This window comes from Myiozetetes cayanensis, unplaced genomic scaffold, assembly GCF_022539395.1.
Source record: "Myiozetetes cayanensis isolate MyiCay16 unplaced genomic scaffold, myiCay2020 scf31, whole genome shotgun sequence".
Taxonomy (NCBI): Eukaryota; Metazoa; Chordata; class Aves; order Passeriformes; family Tyrannidae; genus Myiozetetes; species Myiozetetes cayanensis.
The window spans coordinates 4,431,841-4,453,471 of NW_026087533.1; the positions used below are offsets into that span (position 1 = coordinate 4,431,841).

At 53.0% G+C, this 21,631-nt stretch overlaps 2 protein-coding genes across 2 annotated transcripts in view; both read right to left on the reverse strand.

The window, feature by feature from the left end:
* Nucleotides 1-629: 629 nt before the first annotated feature.
* On the reverse strand, nt 630-12,077 carry LOC126645561 (bone morphogenetic protein 8B-like). The gene is made up of 7 exons (XM_050326101.1): nt 11,495-12,077; nt 5,723-5,915; nt 5,173-5,321; nt 4,326-4,520; nt 3,609-3,688; nt 3,174-3,284; nt 630-1,517 (listed from the first exon to the last, which is right to left on the reverse strand). Exons 1-7 carry the CDS (start codon nt 12,075-12,077, stop codon nt 1,368-1,370), a joined length of 1,461 nt encoding a protein of 486 aa, XP_050182058.1. The 3' UTR covers nt 630-1,367.
* Nucleotides 12,078-12,451: 374 nt separating this feature from the next.
* LOC126645704 (microtubule-actin cross-linking factor 1-like) overlaps nt 12,452-21,631 on the reverse strand; it is a 97,778-nt gene continuing 88,598 nt past the window's right edge. Inside the window, 6 exon segments of the mRNA XM_050326418.1 lie at nt 12,452-14,064; nt 14,372-14,495; nt 16,315-16,425; nt 16,995-17,206; nt 19,485-19,602; nt 21,570-21,587. Coding sequence (XP_050182375.1) covers nt 13,808-14,064; nt 14,372-14,495; nt 16,315-16,425; nt 16,995-17,206; nt 19,485-19,602; nt 21,570-21,587 — 840 coding nt within the window. The 3' untranslated portion in view covers nt 12,452-13,807.

Here is a 21,631-nt window from a genome sequence, read left to right on the forward strand (position 1 = left end):
GGGCTGAAACTGCCCTAAAACTGCAACAAGTTGAGACACAGGCACTCAGCCTTGATTCCAGACAAACAGACGAACCAGCCCAGCTTTTCCCTTCCTTGCTCCCTTCTTTTTGATACTTAAATCTCAAATTTTTGAAGACAGCCCTTGCAGGCACCTTCAGCGGGGCCTGAACCAGGGAGAGAGAGCCCAGAGTGATGGGAGCCCTGGGTGTTCTCTCTGCAGAAGGCACCAGGTCAGACAGAGCCATGATTACATCCTGAGCTGGATTTCATGTGGAATTAGATACCCAAAGAAGCAACACCTTTGCCTGGGGAAAGCTGGATGTTGACAAGGAGCAGATCTTTCTTATTTTGGTGGGTTTATTGGGATTTTTTTTCCTGGCCGTACCAGGTTCATTATTTGTTTAGTGACACAAGGTTCCCCAGGTATCTGAGTTGAGAACCAGGACAGGCCTTTTCCTTTTAAAATCAGAGCAAATAAATAATTTAATTGTACAAATAGCCCAGGGAAGCTGCCTGGGGCAGTCACAGCCCTTTTAGAAGCCCTCAGGAAGCATCTACTGGTGAGCACAACCTGACCTAAAACTCACATCAGGGCTCATTTTCAAGCAAATAGGTACAATTTTAGCCGATTCTGAGTATTTTTTCATTGCGAAATGTCCTCCAAACAGAGCACTGTTGTGCTGTGACATTAAAAAACAAAGAGCAAGAGAAACTCCGTGTTTACTTTCCAAACTAGGTGTTTATTTTATAACAGTGCCGTAGCTCAATATGGATATTTTATTTTTTTTCCAAGTGGCTGAGTTTGGTGAACTTTAGGTAAACAGGAGCGGGTTAGTCAGCCAGCTGCTTAATTGGCTGATGATATTTTCATTAAGGGAATTAAAAGCACTGGGTAGAGGCAGGTTAGTTAGAAATACACAGCTAGGAACGGCTCAATCCCAGAGCAAATCAGATACTGCCTCCCTTGTCCTAATTACCCTTAAGCCCAAACTGCTTCCACCAGAGACTGCAGCAGCATGAGAGGAAAACACATCAGCCACAGACAAACCAGACACAGAACAAACCACAAATCCTCTCTTCCCTATATATATATATATGTATGTATGTTTGGGCGTATCTATGCGTCTCATTAAGCGGGGTAAGAGAATAGAAGTTTTATATTATTTACATCCACTTCTAGGAAGGGGTGGGAGGGATTTATTTTTATTATTTATTACTATCAATGGACTTTGCTCTGATGCAGCCCATGAAACTCCTCTTCCACATATCCAGCAGAAACCCAGTGTCACATTGCTCTGGTGGGGAGGGGATGGGATGTTCAGGGATGGAGATGGGATGCTCAGGGATGGGGATGGGACCTGTCCATCAGTGGCAGCCACACGATTTCACCACCATGTTGCGATGCTTCTTGAGGATGACGTTGTTGTTGCTGTCGTAGTAGAGGACAGAGGTGGCACTGAGCTTGGTGGGGGCACAGCACGCCTTGGGCACGGCCTCAGGCTTCATCAGGTGGACCTGGGGGAGGGATGCAGCAAACGTGGCTCCAGGCAAAAGAAAAAGCATCAAACCGACTCGTAGCTGCAAAAATCCTGGGTGAATGGGGAGATTATTCCCAGCTTTTTGCAAAAATATTTATCCTAAACTCCAGGCAGTCCCTGCTGCAGTTTATGTTGGAGCGGGGCTCAAGGCACTGCGTGGGCAGGGCAGCCCCTTCATTAATTTGGGATTTCAGGGCCCTTTTTTCTCACAAAAATAGACAAATGACTAAAAAAGGAATTTAAATGAGGGCAGAGCGGGTCAGACTCCGGTGTGGGCGGGGGGTGCTGCAATAGAGATCCTCCACCCCGAATTTAACGTCTTCCACTAAAATCTTAAATACACAACACCTCTCTGAACACGACTCCCCTTCAGCTCGTTCAGCCCCTGCTCAGGACATGTGTTATCCCAGGATTTTGCAGTACGGCACCAGCCGGAGGCTCCCAGGCCGCCGGACACGCGGAGCCCTCGCTGGCTTCACCCGACATGTGCGATTAATTTATGGCAGGGGCAGCCCAGCTCTCCCAGCTCGGAAGTCCAGTGTTTTTGCTGTCAAACCCTGCTATTTGCAGCACAGGCTGGGGCTGGCACAGCTCCACGGCCGCCTTTGCCCCGGCGCTTCCCAGAAGGGCCGGATCCGGGCGCCAGGTGATTCACATCCTGCCCAAACGGCTCCGTTTTGGGAAGAGCGTTGGGTTTAGGGGCGATGGGTGGGTGTAGAGGGGGAAGGGGGCCCCTCCCCGCCCCTGCCAGGATCCTTCCCAGCCCCAGATGGGCCCTGGAAGCTTCGTTAATGTCAAAATTAAACCCCGCCAGGCGACACCTTCAAAGGCTCGGCCGAGGGCTCGGCGCTCCCTGTAATTAACCGTGAGCACCGGAGCCGGTGTGGCTCTGCCATTGGGAAACCAAACACTCACAGGGCAGGAAATTCCAGAAATTAGAGCCCTGGCTAGGATGCAGGGTGGGTTTGGGAAAAGAGGGACACTAAAGCTTTCCTGCTTGGAATATGCTGAGCCCAACGTTTGGGTGCTGAGCCGCAGCGGTGCTTTCCAGGGCTGCGGATAAACCCTCGGGCACGGCTGACATGGAGCCTTTCCAGGGAGGAGTGGGGGCCTTGGTGAGCCCTGGTGAGCCTTGGAGTCCCTGCTCCTGAGCCCACTTCCAGGGGAGGGGGTAATTAGTCCGTCAGAAATTATCTATTTTGTCCCAGCTGTTGTTAAACAGGAGCAGGATCGTGTCAGTCAGAAAATCAAGAGATGGAGGAGCTCTGGAATTGCAAAATCCCCTGTTACACCCTTCTGGCTCAGGCTGATGGGCAGAGCTGGTGACCTGTGTGCCCTCTCACTTGTTTCTCCATGAATGCCTTGAAATGCAGTACCAGAACCTCCCGTGATCCTGTGGTGGGGACCAGCCTGGCGAGCACCCATCCAGATGTGCAAGTACTCATCCAGATGTGCATGCACCTACTAATAATTTATTCCAACCAGCAGCTGAACTGCACCCTCTGACCCAAACACCCTCAAACCCAGCCATGCTCATCCCAAAACCCAGTTCTCCATAAGGACCCGCCGGGCCCCTACTGCTCCCCAGGACCCTCAGTGTCCCCCCTGGGCTGTCCTTTTGGGTGGCACTGACCAGGGACTGCAGGATGGCATGGTTGGTGGCGTTCATGCAGGAGTCCAGGGGGAAGGCACACTCCCCCTCGCAGTAATAGGCTGAGTATCCCTGTGGAGCAATCACCCAGTCCTGCAAAATAAAAGGGATTACATCGAGGGCTTCACCTTCCTGTGCCCCTTCCTCCATTCCCCACCTGCACAAACAACTCCACCACCTCCTCCCCGAGTGGCTGTGCCAAGCAGCAAGGGTTTATTTTGATTTTTCGGACTGAGCCACGAGTTGCTCAGGGTCAGCAAAGGGGTTTGGGGTTGTGGCAGTTCACGTTTGCCTTCCCAGCTCCCAGGATGGCTCCATGGGCAGGGGATTCTGGGGTGGGAGGGAGCCCAGGGCAGGGGAATGGGATGATGGAGTCTGGTTTTTCTTCTGCATTTACTTCTCCCAGTGGACAAGTACCAGCCAGCCAAGGTCCTGAAAGCTGACGTAGAGCTCGTGGCGCCGGCAGACCTGCCTCCCATCCGTGGTGTGGACGTCATCTGTGGGAGAAGGGGACAGGGAACATCAGCCCTGGCATCCCCCATCCCACCATCCTCTGCAGCCAACCCCTCTCAAGGGAGGGATACAGCCCAAATGATCAGGGTTAGTCCAGGAGAACCAAAGGAGAGGAGCCTCTGCTGTTGCACAAAGGGAAAAGGAGCTTCAGACCGGTCGATAATTTGATATTCCTACACTGGGACGAAGGAATTAAGCCTTGGAAGGGGTAGATCCCAGCTTTGCTCACAGAGATGACGACTTGGAGGGTTTTCCAAACTCAGGAGAGCTGGAGCTTCCCACTCCCCTGTTGCCTGAGCATCTTTCTGGGGCTGTGACCCCCTTCCAGGGTGATGACACCTTCCCAGGGTGGCTTCAAAGCCAAGGGCATTAGGGCAAAAATTCCAATACTCGGAAATCCTGACAAGCTCACAAAACACCATTTCCCTGGGGGCAACCAACCCAAACCCTCTGCATCTCCCTAACTGCAAACAACCCAACCCTAAAAACCCAGAGCTCTTTGCTCTGCTTCCCCCTGGGCCCAAAACTGGCTGCTGGAGGTGCTGACAGCGGGTCCCTCCTGGCAGCAGCAGAGCCGGGTGTTTTCCACGGGCATCGCTCCTCGCCCAGCAGAGCTCTTACCGAAAATTCCCGGGAGCTTGTTCGGATGCGGGAGGTCGTTGGTCTTCTTGGGCTGCCGCCTCCTGGGGGGTTTGGCCGCTCGTGTGACACGGGCAGGGCTGGGACTCGCCCGGAAAAACGTCACCATGAAGGGCTGCTTGGAGCGGGGCCCCCGGCGCCCCAAGAGCCCCGCCGAGCCCGGATCGACGCTGTGCCCTGCAGGGACGGGACCAGGCGTGGGTTTGCTCCCAGAACGAACTCGTTTGGTTAAAGCAAGGAGCCAAAATGGAAGAAATTTGCAGTGGAGAGCCATGGTTTCGGCATCCCAAGGGGTTTGAAGCCCGGAGGTGGCACAGCCACCCCCACCAGCACGCCATGGTCACACAGAGCCATCCGAGGATTAAAACCAAGTGATCAGTTTGCCCCTTCGCCCCCAGGGGAGGGAAGCTGGGGAGGGAAGGGAATGGAGGGAGCGTTGGCAACTGTGATTCCTGCCCCCATGGGAGTGCAGATGCTCTGAGTGTGCCTGTGTGCGGTGTTGGACCAGAGTCAATTCCACAGGGAAAAGAGGGTTAATCATCTGGCGCACACATGGCAGGATCCCCCCAGGTAAGGAGCTCCTTAAGCGTTAATGGGGTTAATTACAGTCCACCCCATTAGCATGAAGCCTTTGGAAAGGGTCTGCCATCCAGGTTTGCCTGCAAACCCAGACTTGTGGCACCTGTGGGTTCTCTGTCACAGCGGGGAATTTAAAATTGCAGTGGGACAAAACCCCCCCCACATCCCATGGCACCAAGGGGGGAGATGGGAGGACTCCAGTTCTTGGGAATTTGGCCCCAAATGCTGCAGGTAGATTCATCAGACTCACCATCATCTGTCTCCACGTAGAGCCGCAGCCCCAGGTTGTATTTCTGATCCAGTAACCAGTGGTTGCTGGCGGCTGTGACGTCAAACACCAACCAGCCCTCCGTCCCAGCACGCAGGTCCTGGACATCCAGCAGGAATAGGTCAGATTCCCTGTAGAAACAAGGGGGGAAAGAGCAGGTGAGTAACAGCACCCAAAGGGCACCAGCACCAGCAATAATTCTTGGAAATTACTGCTTGGTGCCTGTGTCCAGACAGGCCCTGGCACAGCAAGGTCAGGCCAGTAGCTCTCAATGCCAAAACACCAGGGTGTGACATTTCCCCTCTGGAAAGTCTGGGGACAGCTGTTTGTGGCCCTGCCACTTCCCCTGGTGTTTTTATGGTAGTGGGAAGGGAAAGTGCTTGCCCAGGTTCCCATCCCCACCATCTTCATCCCTGTTCCCACCCCTTCGTTCCCATCCCCAAACCCATCCCCACCTTCTTCATCCCCATCCCCGTCACCCTCATCTCCATCGTTCCCATTCCCCTCCCCGCTCCCCTCCGCAGCCCCTCACCTGTTGGAGTGCTCTGCAGCCACCTCGTAGATGCTGATGTGGAGGCTGTTGTTGCCGTGCCGGGGCACCCCCCGGGCCTTGTAGATGCGGAACTCGGCGGCCGTGACGGACTCGCCCGTGGGCACCTGGGTCAGGTCGAACCTGAACTCCTTCCAGTACGGCTTTGGAGAGAACACGTCCCGGTCCTGCTCCACTGTGGAGCAAAGGGCTCAGGGAGGGCTCTGCCAGACCCCACCCTGAGTCCCTCCGACCTTATTTGTCCCCACTTTAGGGGCAAACCTACTGGCTCTGACCCCTCACCCCCCCCAACCCTGAGCTCTTGGCTGCAAATTCCTATCTCTCCTCCCCCAAGAGTTTTAATCTTGATACAGCCCTCTCCTGCCCCAATTTTCCACCCCCCCAACTTTATTTTGCTGCAAACCCACCAGCCTCACGGCCTTCTTCCATTATTAGTAATTAAAATTAAAATTAAAAGTGCAATTAAAAGTCGGTTGTGGTAGGAGCACAGAGAAGCTGCCATTTGTGCCATGGTTTAGGGGCTGCAGCCTTTTGTGCTGAAAACACACACACACACAAAAATTTGAGGTTTTGGGGTCAGCGGGACCATCCGGAGCAGGAACTGGGGTTTTGTTGCAGCAAAAAATCTGCTGATTTGATTTGTGAAGTCCATAAAGAATAACCCAATGTCCTTCTTTGCAGCAGTGCAGCCCCACACAGTTTCTCTAATACCTAATTATTTGCTTCAAATTGTTCTTTAAAAATATTCCAATCTGCCTCGTCTCAATATAATTAAAGTATATGATTAAATATGATTCAATATGACTAAAGCTTCTCCTGCTTCAGGCACAAAAGCAACGTAACCCATCTGACCCGGTGCGTACATTTAAAAGCAAACCAGCCAAATAAATAATTAAATTAAAATACATGTTTTAAATGCATGTTTTAACCAATTCCAGCAGAGAAATATTCCAAGTCTAAGGCACCATAAAGTCGCAGGAGCAGCGTGACACATCTCTCCAAACCTAATGCTGATATTTTACTTATGTACCTACAGGTCTTCTTATTTTTTTCTTATTGTTTTTTCCTTTTTTTTCCCCCTCTTTTTATATATTTTTTTTTTTCAAATCCCACATTCCCTCCAGCTACTGGCCTCACCACAAGCTATGTTACAAAAAAAGCCCAGGGCCAGGCGGGCAGGGCGGATGCGGAGAGCGCTTCCTGCTCCGGCGGGGCGGCTGCCAGCTGTGGCAGGAGGATGCTGTGGGGAGCTGCATCCAGCCCTTGCACCCCTTGGGTGGGACACACAGCAGCCCCCCCAAACCCACTGCAGCCCCTCGGGCTCTTCCCTCTTTTCCATTTCTCCCACCAACCCATCGCTGATGGTTTTACGCTCCTGGATCACTCAGTGGTGCTGCCGAAGCTGCCCGTGCCTCATGGATCTTACAGAATCCCTAAATCCCCCCAGAGGACAACCAAAGGAATCAACTCCCTTTTTTTTTTTGGCACTGATAAACCCTCAGTGGGATGTCCCATGGTCGGTCCAGGGGACCAGGTGATGTCCCCTCGGGTATTTTCGGTCAGCTGGGTACTTGGGTCACCCCTCTGCCCTGAAATCGTCGTGATCTTCACAGATGAACACCTCCAGCAAAGCAATGCTGTGGATGGGCCCTCACCCATGAACAGGCAGAGAGATTTTTTTTGCAGAGCCAAGGAGGTCACAGAGAACCCACACCACAGAAAAAGCCCCCAGAGTGATTTTTGGCCCCGGAGAAGAGTGAAAACCTTTGCTAAAGCAGAGGTTTGTTATGAAAACTTCCCATCAGTGTGCTGTGGAGGTGATGGTGGGGTCCAGGGAGGAAGGCAGAGGAGGGGAGCTGGTGGGAGGGAAGCCCACAAACACCTGGGCAGTAAGAGAATTGCTATAGGGGGTTCTCCTTGTTTTATCCAAGAAGATGGATTTAATAGCAATATATGTAGTGTTTGTGATGAGAGACTGGGAGGAACCCCTGAATTCTCTGCTCCCTCATGGAGAAGAAGAGGGAAAACCCTTGGAGAGGCAGGACCAAGGGAGAAGCATCCCCTCCTGTGCAGCCATCAGGACAGGGTCAGATGCAAACAGCAGGTTGGAAGGGGTTTAATATCACCATATTTCCTGCTACATTATAAACTCCTGTGAAATTACAACCCCCAAAGCACCCAGTGGGTGCCCAAGAAGAACAGTGGGTGCTAAAATGCTGCTGGGGGTGTTGTGGAGATGCCCCCACCCCCAGCTCACTGGGAGCCTGGTGGGAACCTGCTATTGATTCGAGGCGGGTTGGCTCAGCCACACCACCAACCCTCAATTATCTGTGGGCGGATTATCCGGATTGCGGATGAGACACGCTAAAAAAGCCCAAACCAAGCGCTTTGCTCTCCTTGCCCCCTCCTTTGGCGTTCACTGTCTCATCCCAAGGAGCTGCCGTGTCTTTCCCCAAAGCTGAACGTCACCACAAAGCTGAATATGGGCTCCCACCACCCCAAAAAAAATGCTATAAAAATGACTTACAAACACCCTTGGGCCATTCCTCTGGGAGGGGATGCCCAGCCCCACCGAGGCTGAGCCTCACCATGTCTCCCAGCTCCTGATCTCTTCCCGGATCCCACCCTTCCTCCTGCTCCCCAGGTTATTCTTAGCTGCACGTTTTCATTGTAAACTTTCCCTGTTTCTATAAACTGCGCATCAGTCGTAATTACTGGTCCTGGCTGCTCCCGATGGTCCCCATGATCATTTCAGACACTAAATTAAAAGGAAATGCCAGGATATTCAACCACATCAAGTGCTCAGGATCCCAAAATAGGTTTAAACAAGATGCAGGGAAGATGCTGTCCTTTCACTTACGAGCAGGAAAAAATAAGCTCCGAAGGTTTTCTGAAGTGGGGAGAGATTTAGGATTTATCCTGAGTGCTGTGAAGTGAATCCAGGCTCCCAGTTTGTCTCAGGAGTGCTTCCTCCATCCTCCTGGGATGAGCACTGGGAGTTACAGGATGTGGGGCTCAGAACTGGACTCTCCCCATCCGGTTGCTTGTGGTTGGGAGAGATCTTTGGCCACTGTGCATCCCCCCTGCTCCCTGAGCCCCACACTCAGCCAGCTGGGAGCACTGTGCCACGGGTGGATCCCAGGGATTTTATTTGCAAAGCTTTTCCCATTAAAACACACATGGAGGGTGTGTACAGAGCACTGACACCTTGGCATGGGCTGCCAGAAAACGCTGCCCTGTGTCCCTCAGATGGATGCCCAGAGGAGGAGGAGGCTCAAATGGCAGCAAAATGAAGCCAGGAGTGGGAAGATCCTGACCCAGCTGCTGACAGCAGCTGGATTTCAGTGGTAATGGTGTGGGGGCGAGGGTAAGTGGCCAGCAGTGGGTGATGAGCTTCCAGTGTGGAGAGTGGAGCAGCACCTCAACTCCCAAAATTCAATTAAAGAGGCTGCTGTGAGCTCCCACCCCGCACTAATGGCTCCTTGCAGTGCCCGGGGTGCTGCAGCTATTGCTGCCAAGGTGTCCTGCCTTCCTCCCCGCTGCTCCCTGGATTTGGCAGGAAGATGTCCCGCTGTGGGCAGAGCTTCATCCAAAACAGCCATGGGGGAGTCTGGCCACAGAGAATCACAGAATGCTTTGGGTTGGAAGGAACCTTAAAGATCATCTTGTTCCATCCTCTGCCACAGGCAGGGACACCTTTCCATAAGCCAGGAGCCATGGATGCCAGGAGGGAAAGGGAAGACGTGTGCGTTGTGGTGCCACAGGGGGCTTGGGCACACTGAGAGACCTGTTACCAACCACTCTGCTCCATGATTATACCCTGCCCATATCCATGACTCACGGCTGAGGAGAAATCCCAAAGCCCATCCTTATCCCAGGCTTAAAAATACCAACAACCCACCTGACTCCTTCAGGAAGCGCTCAGAAATAGCACAGGTCAGGCTTTATCCCCGCACCGGGAGGAACAAATGGGATGGGACGGGCAGTTCCACCATCACCAAACCCAACCAAAGGTACCCAACCCAGTAGCCACCATCCCCCTGCCCAGCAGGCAGGGCACTCTGCCCACCCAGCCCGGGGTGTGTTTGTCATTTCCCCTTCCCAGGAAAAAGGTGTGCCGTTGGGAGCCGCGCTCCGGCCCCGCTCACACAGCGCTACGTGGGGTGGCTGCGAGCAAAGAGGTCCAGGTGCCCAATGGAGCACCAGCTTATCCCATTTGCATGTCCCATCAGGATAATTGTGCAGCGAATTACGCATGCAAATGAGAGCTGGCCTTCTCCCACAAAAACTTCTTTAATTAACATGAAGGGGCTGACGAAGCCGCAGAAATCAAAGCCATTCAAATTGAAGGCTGGAACTGTGTTCCCCAACTCTCCTGGCTGCTCCAAGAGCACTGGGAAGGGGGTGCAGTGCCCTGCATCCCACCCCATATCAGGAACTCTCTGCCACCACCAACACCTCCTGGGCATCTCCCCAGCCCTCTGAACATCCCACCCATCAAACCTAATCATTTTAAAGCCCATTTTGTAGCAAGTGCTGAGGGGAGCTGGAATTTGGTGGTCCAGTGTCTGCCTACCTCAGCCTCAGCTTTCCCAGGATGCTGAGCTCCCACAGTTCCGCCAGGGGCTCTACATGGGAGCTGGGTGCTGAGTGCCTGCAACTGTGGGGACCCCAACCACTGCCTGACCAGCATCTATCCCACAGAGCCTCCTTACACAGAGGGTGTAGGAATGGATGGAGAGGATTTGGGAGACAAAAGAATTCCACAGCTTTTCCTCATCCAAACCTACTCCCTGCCTTGGGTTTCCAGAGAGGGATTCTCCCCATCAGAGTAGTGATTGTATGGAACTCTGAGCTGGCCTGGGCAGGGACATCCCAAGCAGAGGGCAGAGGCAGGGAAGAGCTCTACATCCAAATGCCTGATCTGCTCATCCTGAAGGGTTCAGGCCAACACAGTGCCTGCTCTCAGAGGGGACCCACTGTGTCCCTAGTCCTCATGGCCCTGTTGATGCTGGAAACAGCTCTGCTGCTCCTCAAGCAACCACCTGGAAATTGGATCGATGCTGGAGCCCAGTAACCAGGTGGATGGGATTCCAGCAATAATTAGCAACCTTGAGGATTTTATTTTGAGCTGTGATTCAGGGTCCCACCGTGGGGAACGTGGTTCACCCTGCTGCTGGCATGAGAGCTGCCATTCTGCCTCACTCCCCAGCCAGCTCATGTGCCCAGTGAAATGGGGAGCACAGGGTGGACAAGCCCCCCTCAAACCACCCTCGCTGCAGGACCTTCCCCTTCTCCATCTCCCCTTTTTTAAGCCGAGACGAGAATTATGCCTTATAGGGCTCACAGCCACCGTGTCCCTCCCAGCCGCTCTCCACCGTTATTGAGCTTAACTTTGGGGGGGAAAAAGAGGCTTTTCTCAACAAGGGTGCCCTGAGAAACCACTCCAGGACCGAGAGATGCTCGGAGCTGCCGGTACCACAGGTACGGGTGAGGGTTTGGGTCGGGCTCAGCTCAGCCCCGTGCTCCTCCGTGCCCCCTCGGTACCTCCCCAGCTCTGCGCTGTCCCGGTCCCCGGTGCCCAAAGCCGCCCCGGTCCTGCCTGCACGTCCCGGTACCCCCGGTCCTCCTGGTGCTGCCAAAGCCACGCGTCCCGGTGCCCCGGTACTACCCCCTGCTCCCGCACATTCTGCTCCCCGCATCCCGGTGCCCCCGCACATCCCGGTGTTCCCGGTGCCCCGGCGCGGCGCTCACCCATGTTGACGAGGCTGACCACGGTGTCGGCGTGGCTGACGACGCTGCCGGGCGGGGGGCTCTGGGTGCTGAGCCCGGTGAGCACCGGCCGCGACACGGCCGCTTCCTCGCCGTCCTCCTCCTCCTCCTCCTCGCCGGCCACGGCGTGGTACAGGTCGAGCATGAAGAGCGGCGCGGCGGCGGCGGGGGCGCGGGCGGGGGCGCGGGGCCGGGGCCGGCCGGGCAGCCCCAGCACGGCCAGGATCTCCCGCTGCACGTCCCGCCGCTCTCCGCCGCTCAGCCGCCGCTGCGGGACCCCGGCGGCGTGGAGCCGGCGGCGGAGGACGCTGCCGCTGCCCAGCTGGCACAGCACGGCCGCCACCCACAGCAGCGCCACGGCCCCACGCCGCCCCCGCCCGCCCCGCGCCCCGGCCCCATGGCACCGCCGGGACCCCCCGCCCGCCCGGTGCGGTGCGGCCCCGGGCACCGGCACGGCCCCGGCCCGCCCCGGCGGGGCGAGGGAAAGGGACGGTCCCTCCGGCGGCACCGCCCCGGCCCCGGCTGCGGGACGTCCCGGCCCTCCCCGCCCGGCGGCCCTGGGCATGGGGAACACGTGGGCAGCCGCCCCTAAGGGTGCTCAGCCTCGTGGGCACCCAAAACTGTGGACATCAAGATCCATGGGAACCCATCCTCAGGGATGCCTATCCTCGTGGGCACCCAAATCCATTGGAACCCATCCCTAAGGATGACTATCCCCCTGGGCACCCAAAAACATGGGCATCCACCCTCACTGACACCCAAACCCATGGACAGCCAACCCTAGAGATGCTCACCCCACGGGCACCCACTTCCAGGGATGCTCACCTTCATAAATCACCAAACCCAAGGGCACCCACCCTTGCTGACACCCAAATTCACAGGCATGGCATAACCGGCTCCAGCTCTCAATCCTCACAAAGCTAACACTGGGGAATAAAGTAGGAGGCAAGATTGTTTATTACCGCAAGCAAGTTTAATACAAAAATGTGTCTGGTTTTTTAAACAATTCATTGGTAGAGCTTCAGTTTTGCCTCAATTTTTAAACCAAATTGAGAGAATCACACAGCAACACGGTCAGGGCCGGAGAGGAACAATATTTAATAAATACAGGAGCTGTGGAGAGCCCTGGCCCCCGGCCCGTCTCCTGGTCACTTGGTCAGTTTGATTTTATTACAAAGAAAAAGTAGCGTACAAAAGCGAGACAGGACTTGCAGCGAGTGTGCTGGTGAGACTCATTTCAAGGACAAGCAACTGTGCGTGTAAGTCCAGATTTCTCCTAGGAGCAGAGTTCACATCAACCTCAGCCTGGTTGGAAGTGGAATGACCAGTTAAATAATAAATAGGAAACAAAGAGATGCAGATAAATAGCGATTGTGTAAGGAACGCCTCGCGTCGGGCTCTTTTAAGCCATCAATCCAGAAGAATCCTTGAATTTGGAGACCCACCACCTCTAAGAAGGGGTGTATCCGAGTGATCCAGACCTGCAATCGTACCCGCGTGCTCTCCTCCAGCCGGCTTCGGCGTGAACCCCCTCCTCAGACCCTTCCCCAAACCCCTCCCCATCAGTTTGTTCTTTAAAAACAAAGCTGTCGGGACAGTATTTTCAGGACAGAATTGTCACGACCTTAGCTGTAGTGTGTGCAAATTTTATTAAGTCAAACTCCGCTTTCTTCAGGTAAAACCACATAGCTTAAAAAAAATGGAAACATAAGCCCCAAGTCCCCTCACCTCATGTCTCTCTGGTTGAGGTATCTGTGATTTACAAAAAGAGAGTTCCTTGAACACTGCAGGATTCAGGTCTTTGCTTTTAAATATAATTTACCTTGCTGAGACAGCAAGTTTATAAAGACATTTAGGAAACAATCCTAAAAGATAAAGCAGGTTCACACCCTGCACCGCGCAGAAATCCTATTTATATTTTAGTTTTTCTTTACACTTTCACATCTTGACCTTTTTTTTTTTTTTTTTGCTTCCTTTTTTTTTTTTAAATCTTTTTCTTTTTTTTTTTTTTGTTTGTTTTTCTTTCTCTTCCACGTTTCAGTTTTCCAGGCCCCTCTCTGAACAGGGGTCACCGAGAGGCAAATTTTATCTACATAAATATTCACATGAAAATAGTAACTTACAAAAAACGAAAAAAAAAAAAACCAAATAAGGCAGCTTCATAACACAACTTTCTTTTACACTTTTAACAATATAGTTTCTCCCATTTAGATAAATATACATCCAATGTACGGAGCAGGGTTAAAAACTGGACACAGGTTGGGTTTCTCCTCTCAGGAGGGCGTGGGTACAGTATTATCTTTTAGGGCCTGGAGTTTTCGGGGTGGCAGTGGTCGTTTTCTTGGACATGGTTGGGATTTTGGAGGGTTTGGCCATGCCCCGGCGGGAGCTGCCCTGCCCGCCAGCCACGCTGCTCTCCGAGGTGTCCGAGCACGCCGACTGCGTTTCCAGCAGGTCGAAGTCGGAGGCGTCGCTGCCCCGCCGGCTGCTGGCCCGGCTCCCCGTGCGGCTCCCGGCGCGGCTCGTGGGACGACTGGCTGTTTTTTTAGGATCTGCAAGGGGAGCCCAGGGAGCCGTGAGCAGGAGGATTTGGGTTCCTCCCCATCCCCAAGCCCCATGACCAGCACCCAGAGAGGGGGCTCAGCATCAGAACTGATCCCTTCCCGAGCTTTTAACGGAGCAGGTGCAGCTCCTCAGACTGCAGAATTGTGCCAGCATCTCCTCCCCCAGGCAGGGATGCAGCAGTGGGCATCAGCCCTCCCACCCCGCTGCCCACCACAAAATATTCCGTATTTTCCCCACCAATTTAAGCAGCAATAGCATCAGGAGGGAGTTTTTCCACCTTTTCTCATGACTTACCTGCCCGACTGGTTTTGGCACCTGTAGAGACTGGTGAGGAGCTGTTACTGGTGTCCCCAGCCAGGGAGGTTCGGCTGGAGTGGAAGGTGGGTCGCTTCAGTTTGCTGCCCGCCGCGGGGGTCACCTTGGGAGGAAGCACACACAGGGCACCCTTTAGCTGTCACCTGCACTGTGGCGGGCCAAGATCACATCCGAGGTCAGATCCTCGGCAAAAACGTTCTGGCATTTAAGGAACATCCATCTTAATGGTCAAGGAGGACACAAGCTGCCGTTTCAGCAGTGGATGATTAAAAAGGAAAAAGCCCAGATCCTGAAAATTTGGAGGGTGATGGCAGTTTGTGCTCTGCAGGCTGATGAACAGGTAAAAAAAAAATCAAAGCAAAGCTGTTATCCATCCAGAGGAGGCAGTTGGGCTCAAAACCTCCAAAAAGGAAAGGTGAAATATTGCAAAAATAGGGATTTTAGCATTTAGGCAGTTCAGGAACATTTTGGAAGGTCAAGTACAACATGGGATCTTGAGAACTGCATCCCGTTGTGGGAGCATCAGCACAGCCTGACTGGGAGAGAGGTGTAGGGACACCCAGCTGGTGACCACGCTCCCACCACCAAAGGGCAGCCAAATTGGAAGAGTGATGAACAGAGACACAAAACACATCAAATCAGCTCTGGCCACATCCTGAAACGGCGCTTTTCCCGACCTTTAAGATGTTGCAAGTGCAGCTGATGTGGGGTGAAGCAGCACAACAGGCAGCGCTGCTCCCGCTGCTGCGGGAGGAAGCGGAAGGGAAGGTGCCAGCAGGGTGAGGGCACCTGGATCCAGCTGGAAAAGGCAGCTCCAGTTTCTATTCACCACCCAAAGCTCTGGGTTTGGGGCAGTGCTGCAGGAAAGCGACTGCCCGTGGTGTCCCCCATCCCTGGGGGCTTTGGGGAGCACAGGGATGCAGGGATGGCTCCAGCTCTTCTGCATCCCTGGATAGATGGACACAGATAAGACAGGGCATTTCCCAAGGAACTTTAAAGCAACAGCTGGAGGGGTTTCTCTCCATCCCCTGGGACTTTTGGGAAACTCAGAAGTGTTGGAATGTGATGAAACTGGAGCTGCAGAGGGGCGAGGGGCAGCTGAGGGAATTAAAATCCATTAACACGCGATTGCCGAGGTACCATTGTCATCATCAGAGATTTCGATTCTCATCCTTGATCCTATTTTATAATAAGCAGCAAGCATAAATTTAGGGCAATTGGGAAAGCGCTCCCGACCTTCTGATGAATTAAATTAATCCTTTTTCCACATGGAAGCACCGCTGAGCAAGACACAGTTACCTCACCAGCGCAGTGAACCACCGAGATCTACCCCTTGCCTCTCATCACCCATTCACAAGGGCAGGAAAAGTCCACGAGGAGGCTGAAAACTTTAGGGAAATCAAAATCTCAGGCCAAATTCATCCTCCTGGCAGCATCAAGGCGGTGACAGGGCCGGACACACCCGACGTGCTTCAACATGGTGATAAAACACAAGCGCTCCATAAAACTGAGGCGGTGTGGTTACAGTGCATGCGCTGTAGCTGATTTTCAAGTCTCAACTCGGCTGCTGGATTTGAATTTTGGGAAGCCAAACACGGCCCCTTTCCAATGCAAAAGCTATTAAAGCTTGGGAAATTAATGTTTTTTTTTTTTTAAAGCACAAAGAGAATTAACACCGCTGTCACGGTCTGGAGGCAGTCAAAGGTGGATTCAAAGCGCTGCGCTTTATTCTGAAGTCGATGTTTTATTGAATCCCGAGTTGGAAACCCATGAAAAACGCCAACAGTCGGAGCGTTAGCGGTGCTACAAGCGCTGCTCTACCACAAGGAAAGCGTTAAAACAGGCAGGGGAGTGGGATGACTCCGTGCCAGAGGCACTTTGGGCTGTCAGCAGGTCCTCGGGGCTGCCAGACCATACTCTACCTCGGCGCTCGGGAGCTGGAAGTCGGAATAATCGAATCCCCTCAGGGGGGTGCCCGCTTTACTGTTTATCAACCAGGGTTTGTCATAACATCGAGAGAAGTGATGTGGAGTCTGTGAAATGGAAAATCCAAGGAAGGGGAGGGAGAGGTGGAATGAGTGGTGTAAAAAAAAAAAAAAAAAAAAAGAAAAAAAAGAGAGAAATGGAAAAGTATCTGGAACCGGGGGGAAACAGCACTAAAATGGAACGAGAACCAAATGGGAAATACATAAATTAAAATAAAGGGAAAAACCCCGAAAGGTGATGAAATAAACCATGCATGGGTGAGTGATGTGGTGGGGAGGGAGAGATGATGGTTGATGGATTCTTCCTGACACTGCAGCTCTGCCATGAGGAACAGGAGCTTTCGGCTGCACGGTGAGTGCCGGGAACCCTCCTGTGGAGCCATGGGCTGGAAACCTGTCCTGCACCATCCCACCCCTCCAATCCCACATGGACAGCAGGGTTCCTCCTGCAGACACTGTGAACACTTCACAGACACCATAGCACCATCAAGCCCCCAAGCCCCAACCTTCCTCCTCCTCCAAACACCTCCTGTAGCTCCTCATCTCGCTGGGAGGGGTTTTGGAGACCGCTGGTTTCTAAAGGAAAGGGAAGGGAAGGCTCTACACGTGACCCCCACCTTGGCTCCGCTGGCTGGAGTGGCGGGGGAGGATGGCATGGAGGCGCAGCTGTGGTTGCTCTGGCTGGCGCTGGAGCTGGATCGTGTTGGGGAGGCTGCTCGGGAGGATGGTTTGGATCTCCGGCCTCGCGACCGGAACGGGGTCATTCCCTGGGAGGCTCCTTCCGGCAGGATGAATTTCTCCCGGAGCTCAAGGTTGGTCCGTCCTCGTGCTGGAAGGGGACAAAGGGAGAGGAGACCTGAGGTGTGGAGGAACCCAGAGCTGTTACCAGGGCTCAGGAGTCTCCAGGGCTGGGAGCAGTGTCCTTGCACGTCACCCCAAGCCCATCTCTGAGAGCGGGCGGACGGCAGCGACACCATCCCGGCTCTCTTGCTCTGCCTCAACCTCCTCCTGCCATGGATCAGCTCTTTGAGAAACTGGACGATTAAAAGCTGCCTTAGGGTCATGGATTCATACTGGATGCTCTACTGTTCTCTTGTGAAAAAGCATTTAAACTCACCATGTCACAACAGCGGCCAATGTCACCTGTAACGTGACTTAAAAACAGTAAAAGCAGCTTTGAAGGGCTGAGATTCTTGAGATGCTGAGAGAGATTCTGCTCTCTCGCAGCTCTGGGCAGCTCTCCCCACATTTTTGGGGAGAGATGAGAGAAAAGTGACCACCAGCCATTAAATGCCAACTCTTTTAAAATTTCATCTAAACACCTCAAAGAGCTGGAGGGCCTCCCTTCCACAAGCAAGGGACAACCAAGCAGGGAGAAGGTCTGTGGGCTTCAGCTCCTGGGCCAGCTGACATGTGCCAACGTGTTTCATGCTCACGGTGTTCAAACAGAGAGCGAGGGCATGCACTGATCCTTACGGGACACGGGAGGAATTCTAGAGCCGTTGGATTATGGACCAGAAAGCCAAGAAAGCAACTGCAGGAGGGAAGCGCCACGCTGAGACAACCAAGGGACAGAAACAACCTCGATGTCAGCGCTGTAAAGCATCTGCTGCAAAGCATGAGCGAGGGACGCCGGAGGAGCAGGAAAACCCTGAAGGTTCCCCGAGGCACACGCTGTAAATCATGCTGCTTTCAGCAACAGCCGTCGCACAGCCGGGGCGCGGAATGCAGCAGCTTGAAGAAGACATATCCGAGGCAATTAACATCTCAGAGACCCCAGCGAGACAGGGACATATGGAGCACAGGCCTAAGCTCTCCAAAACACGCGGCTCCACGCGCTCCATTCCTGGCCAGCCCCTGGCTAATCCTTCTCTGTGCCCTGGTCGTGGATCTCGGCATCACACCCAGACCGGACAGCCCTGATCACCTTCAAAACCTCCAGGTTTTGTAGAGGTGGTGACCCCAGTTCTCCATGCCCATGGAATGTGACTGGTCTGTGTTACCCCAGCTGTCCCTTCCAACTGTGTCCCACCAAACCAGCTCCAGCAAACACCGCTCATCCCTAAAAACCCAAGACTGAGGTGGTTCTTCCCTTCTAATCTGCTGCTGTCTCTTCCTTAAGATCAGGTAATCCAGGAGCTTCTTACACTTTAATTTTCCTGCATTAATGCTGAACTGAAACATCTTTTTTGCTTCACCTGGGACACAGTTGTGCAAAGTGATGCTTATTGACACACATACAGCAGGACACAGTGCTCAAAATCCGCCCCCCAAATCCAACCCAGCCCCTGAACAGCTCCACGGACAATGCAGCTCCTTTTACAACCCAAATCTGGCTTGTGGCAATTCAAAAAAAGAAGGGTCATATTTTCACCCTCGAGGGAAAAAAATGGGGGAAGAAAGTTCATTTCAGCACCATCAAAACAGATATTTAAGGTGCATAGTCCTGCTCAGCTCAGGGTTTCCAAATTAGTTCCTTATGCCGCTGCTTTAAACCCAACAAATGAATGGAGAAAATCTGTATTAGAAACGCATCAGAGAGAAGTTCAAAGTCACAGGAGAAATGCCTCCTTAGTCCCTAGGATGAGCCTGGATTGTCAGTGCCCCACAGCCACAGCCCAGTGCAGCTGTACTACAGGTTCACAGATCCTGGGCTGGAGCATCTTCCACCCAGCGTGTCTCAGACAGGAATTTTACCATCTCCTGGCTTTGAACCTTTGGAATCTTTCAAAAAGGTCACTTTCAAAAAGCTTACTTTCCAAAGCTTACTCCATCACCCTCAGAGTCACACGTGTGCACCGAACACCTCCGAGGGAAGCCGAGACTCCCAGCACGGCTCTGCAGCTCCACTCACTGGGGCCTTGGAACCAAGGAACACAGCCCTTCCCTCTTCTCCCCCCACAACACCTGGCTAAACGCTGCAAGACTCGCTGCAGTATCACCAGATCTTGCCATTTTAAGTTCTTGGTTTGCTTTGGATCTGTTTTCTCCAGCTCCTCCGGATAACCCAGACCCACTCCGGTCACTCAGTCACAGCACACAAGTTCCCAAGCTCCCCTCAGTGGGTGAGAAGACACTGGTTGAACTAACCCCAGGGATTGCCTTACCTCTGCACGGATCATTCTTCACTAAAAATTCATCCAGGGCCATCCATCCCCCTCCGACACGAACCATGACCGTGCTCCGCAGGATACGGACCAGCCGCAGCTGCTGGGAATCGCCGAACTGCAGGGCCAAGGAACAGGTCAGAGGAGGGGGAACACCAAGGGAGACCCGGCTCCTTCCCACAACAGGCTGCACCAAAGGCTTTTATCCACCAGTTTAATATTTTTAAGGCTTCTCCAGACAGGTTCTTCTGGAGTAAGTGCAGGGCAGTACCAACTGACAGGAGTTTTCCTGCTGCCCGGTTTTAAGATGATGCAGCCACCCAAATTCCTCTAATTTTAAAGCTGGAAAGCGAATTTTTGAGGGCGGCAAATGAATTTTTAGAATTTGGGGTTTGGATGGGTTTTCTCAGCCAGAGCTGTAGTTTTTTTTTTTCCCTTTTATTGTGAAGGAAATAGAGGCTGTCAATGCCATGACCCCCCTGGTGCAGCCCACCTGGAAAAGAGCCGGCTGATTCAGCTGCGTCACTGCTGAGCAAAACACCTCTAATCATCATCAAGTCTGAAATCCAGGGATTTCCCTGAGCCTCAGACTTGACCCCCCAACAGCCCTGAAGCCCCCGCCACAGCAATCGCCCAGTGAGGATGTTTCGGTGAGCGCAGAGTGATGGGAATCCAGGCAGGAATGTTGATTAGTGATTGCGATGTTCATTAGTGACCTGAAACACCTGCGACATCAAACAAGTGCACCCTGAATCTGAAGCATGGGTCAGTTTTATTGGTCTCCCTAAACCTCCTGGAAAGCCAAGCTCAGGCTCCTGGATGCCTGCTGGGGGAGGGACGCTGCAAGCCTGGCTTGGATGTGGCAGGTCTGCTGGGAGGAGAAGACAGGAGAACCAGCCTTTGGAAGCAAAACCCTCTTCAGAATGATTAAAAAAAAAAAAAGGAAAAAACCCAAACAGGAACACTTTTTGTGGGTGGATACACACACAAAAAAAGATTCAGTGCAAACAGAGTGCAAAGTGACCTGGATGGATCACAGTAGGCAGAGGGGCAGGAGGTGACAGCATCTCTGACCCACAGGGATATGGGATCCTGGACCACTGGGGGGGTCTCCCTGCCTGGGGGTCCTACCAAAACTTGTCTGGGTGTGGTGGTTAAAGAGCTGCCACGGTGCCCGATGGGCAGGGGAGCTCCTTTCCTCTCTCCAGGCTCTATGTGAGGTGTCCTTCAACAGCCAAACCCAGGGATGAGTCAATTCTCATTTCTGCTGCCACATTTACATTATTTCTCAGCTCTTGTTGAAAATGTTTCTATAATCACTGCCTAAATTAAAGCCAGAGTTCTCAGAGTCATCCACTTTCAACATCCCAGTTTGTTTCATTTCGGGCATCTTTTTGAGTGGGCACCATCATTCCACATGAAAAACAGGCTTTTTTTATTTGGGCAGGGGGGACATCAGAATGGCTCTGCCCCCCAAACCAGCCAGCACTCAGAGGGGCTGCACTGCTCATCCTGACAATATTGGGATACATGCAGGTCTTGGGAGCCTTGCTCCAGTGAGGAGTTACTCAGTGGGTGTAGCAGGAATGAGGGTTTAGTTACTGTTACCTATGGGATTAAAGGGGTGGACTCAGCGCTCTCATTCCATGGTGATTGCAAATCCAAACCCACCCAGAGCCTGGTACAGCCCTCGTGCAGGTACTCCTACCCCTGGGATGCCCCACAGGAGCACAGATCCATCTGTATCCCAGTGCTCCCACCACAGGGTGCCGTGATTCACCACTGGTTACCATCAACATCCCCAATCTATCCGAGGAAGGAGCCCAGAGAGAAAAATATCTCCATTTTTGTCAAATCCTGCCTTTTCCATTGATTTTTTTCCTTTTTTTCTGCCCAATGCCATCTTTTTTTTTTTTTTTTTTTTTTTTTTTGGGTGGCACTCCTCTGTACCAGGCTCTGCTCAGCAGCGCTCCCAGATCACGTCCTCCCACAGCACCACAGGACAGAGCAGCATCACTGACACACAACTACGTTGGTTAAAAAATTCCAGAGGTGAGAGAGACAGCAACACAAGGCAGACTGTACCTGATTGCCGAGGAAGAACTATGGAGGGAGAGGAGTTGTGGGGAGAGGGAATGGGGAGTGGG

Bases quoted from the DNA above. Each gene is read 5' to 3' on its own strand.
- LOC126645561 (XM_050326101.1), bottom strand. From the start codon at position 12,077: ATGCCCAGGGCCGCCGGGCGGGGAGGGCCGGGACGTCCCGCAGCCGGG. The intron at 5,322-5,722 runs GTGAGGGGCTGC...TTGTTTCTACAG, and splicing joins GCTGCAGAGCACTCCAACAG to GGAATCTGACCTATTCCTGC. The intron at 3,689-4,325 runs GTAAGAGCTCTG...CTTCTCCCACAG, and splicing joins CAAGCTCCCGGGAATTTTCG to ATGACGTCCACACCACGGAT.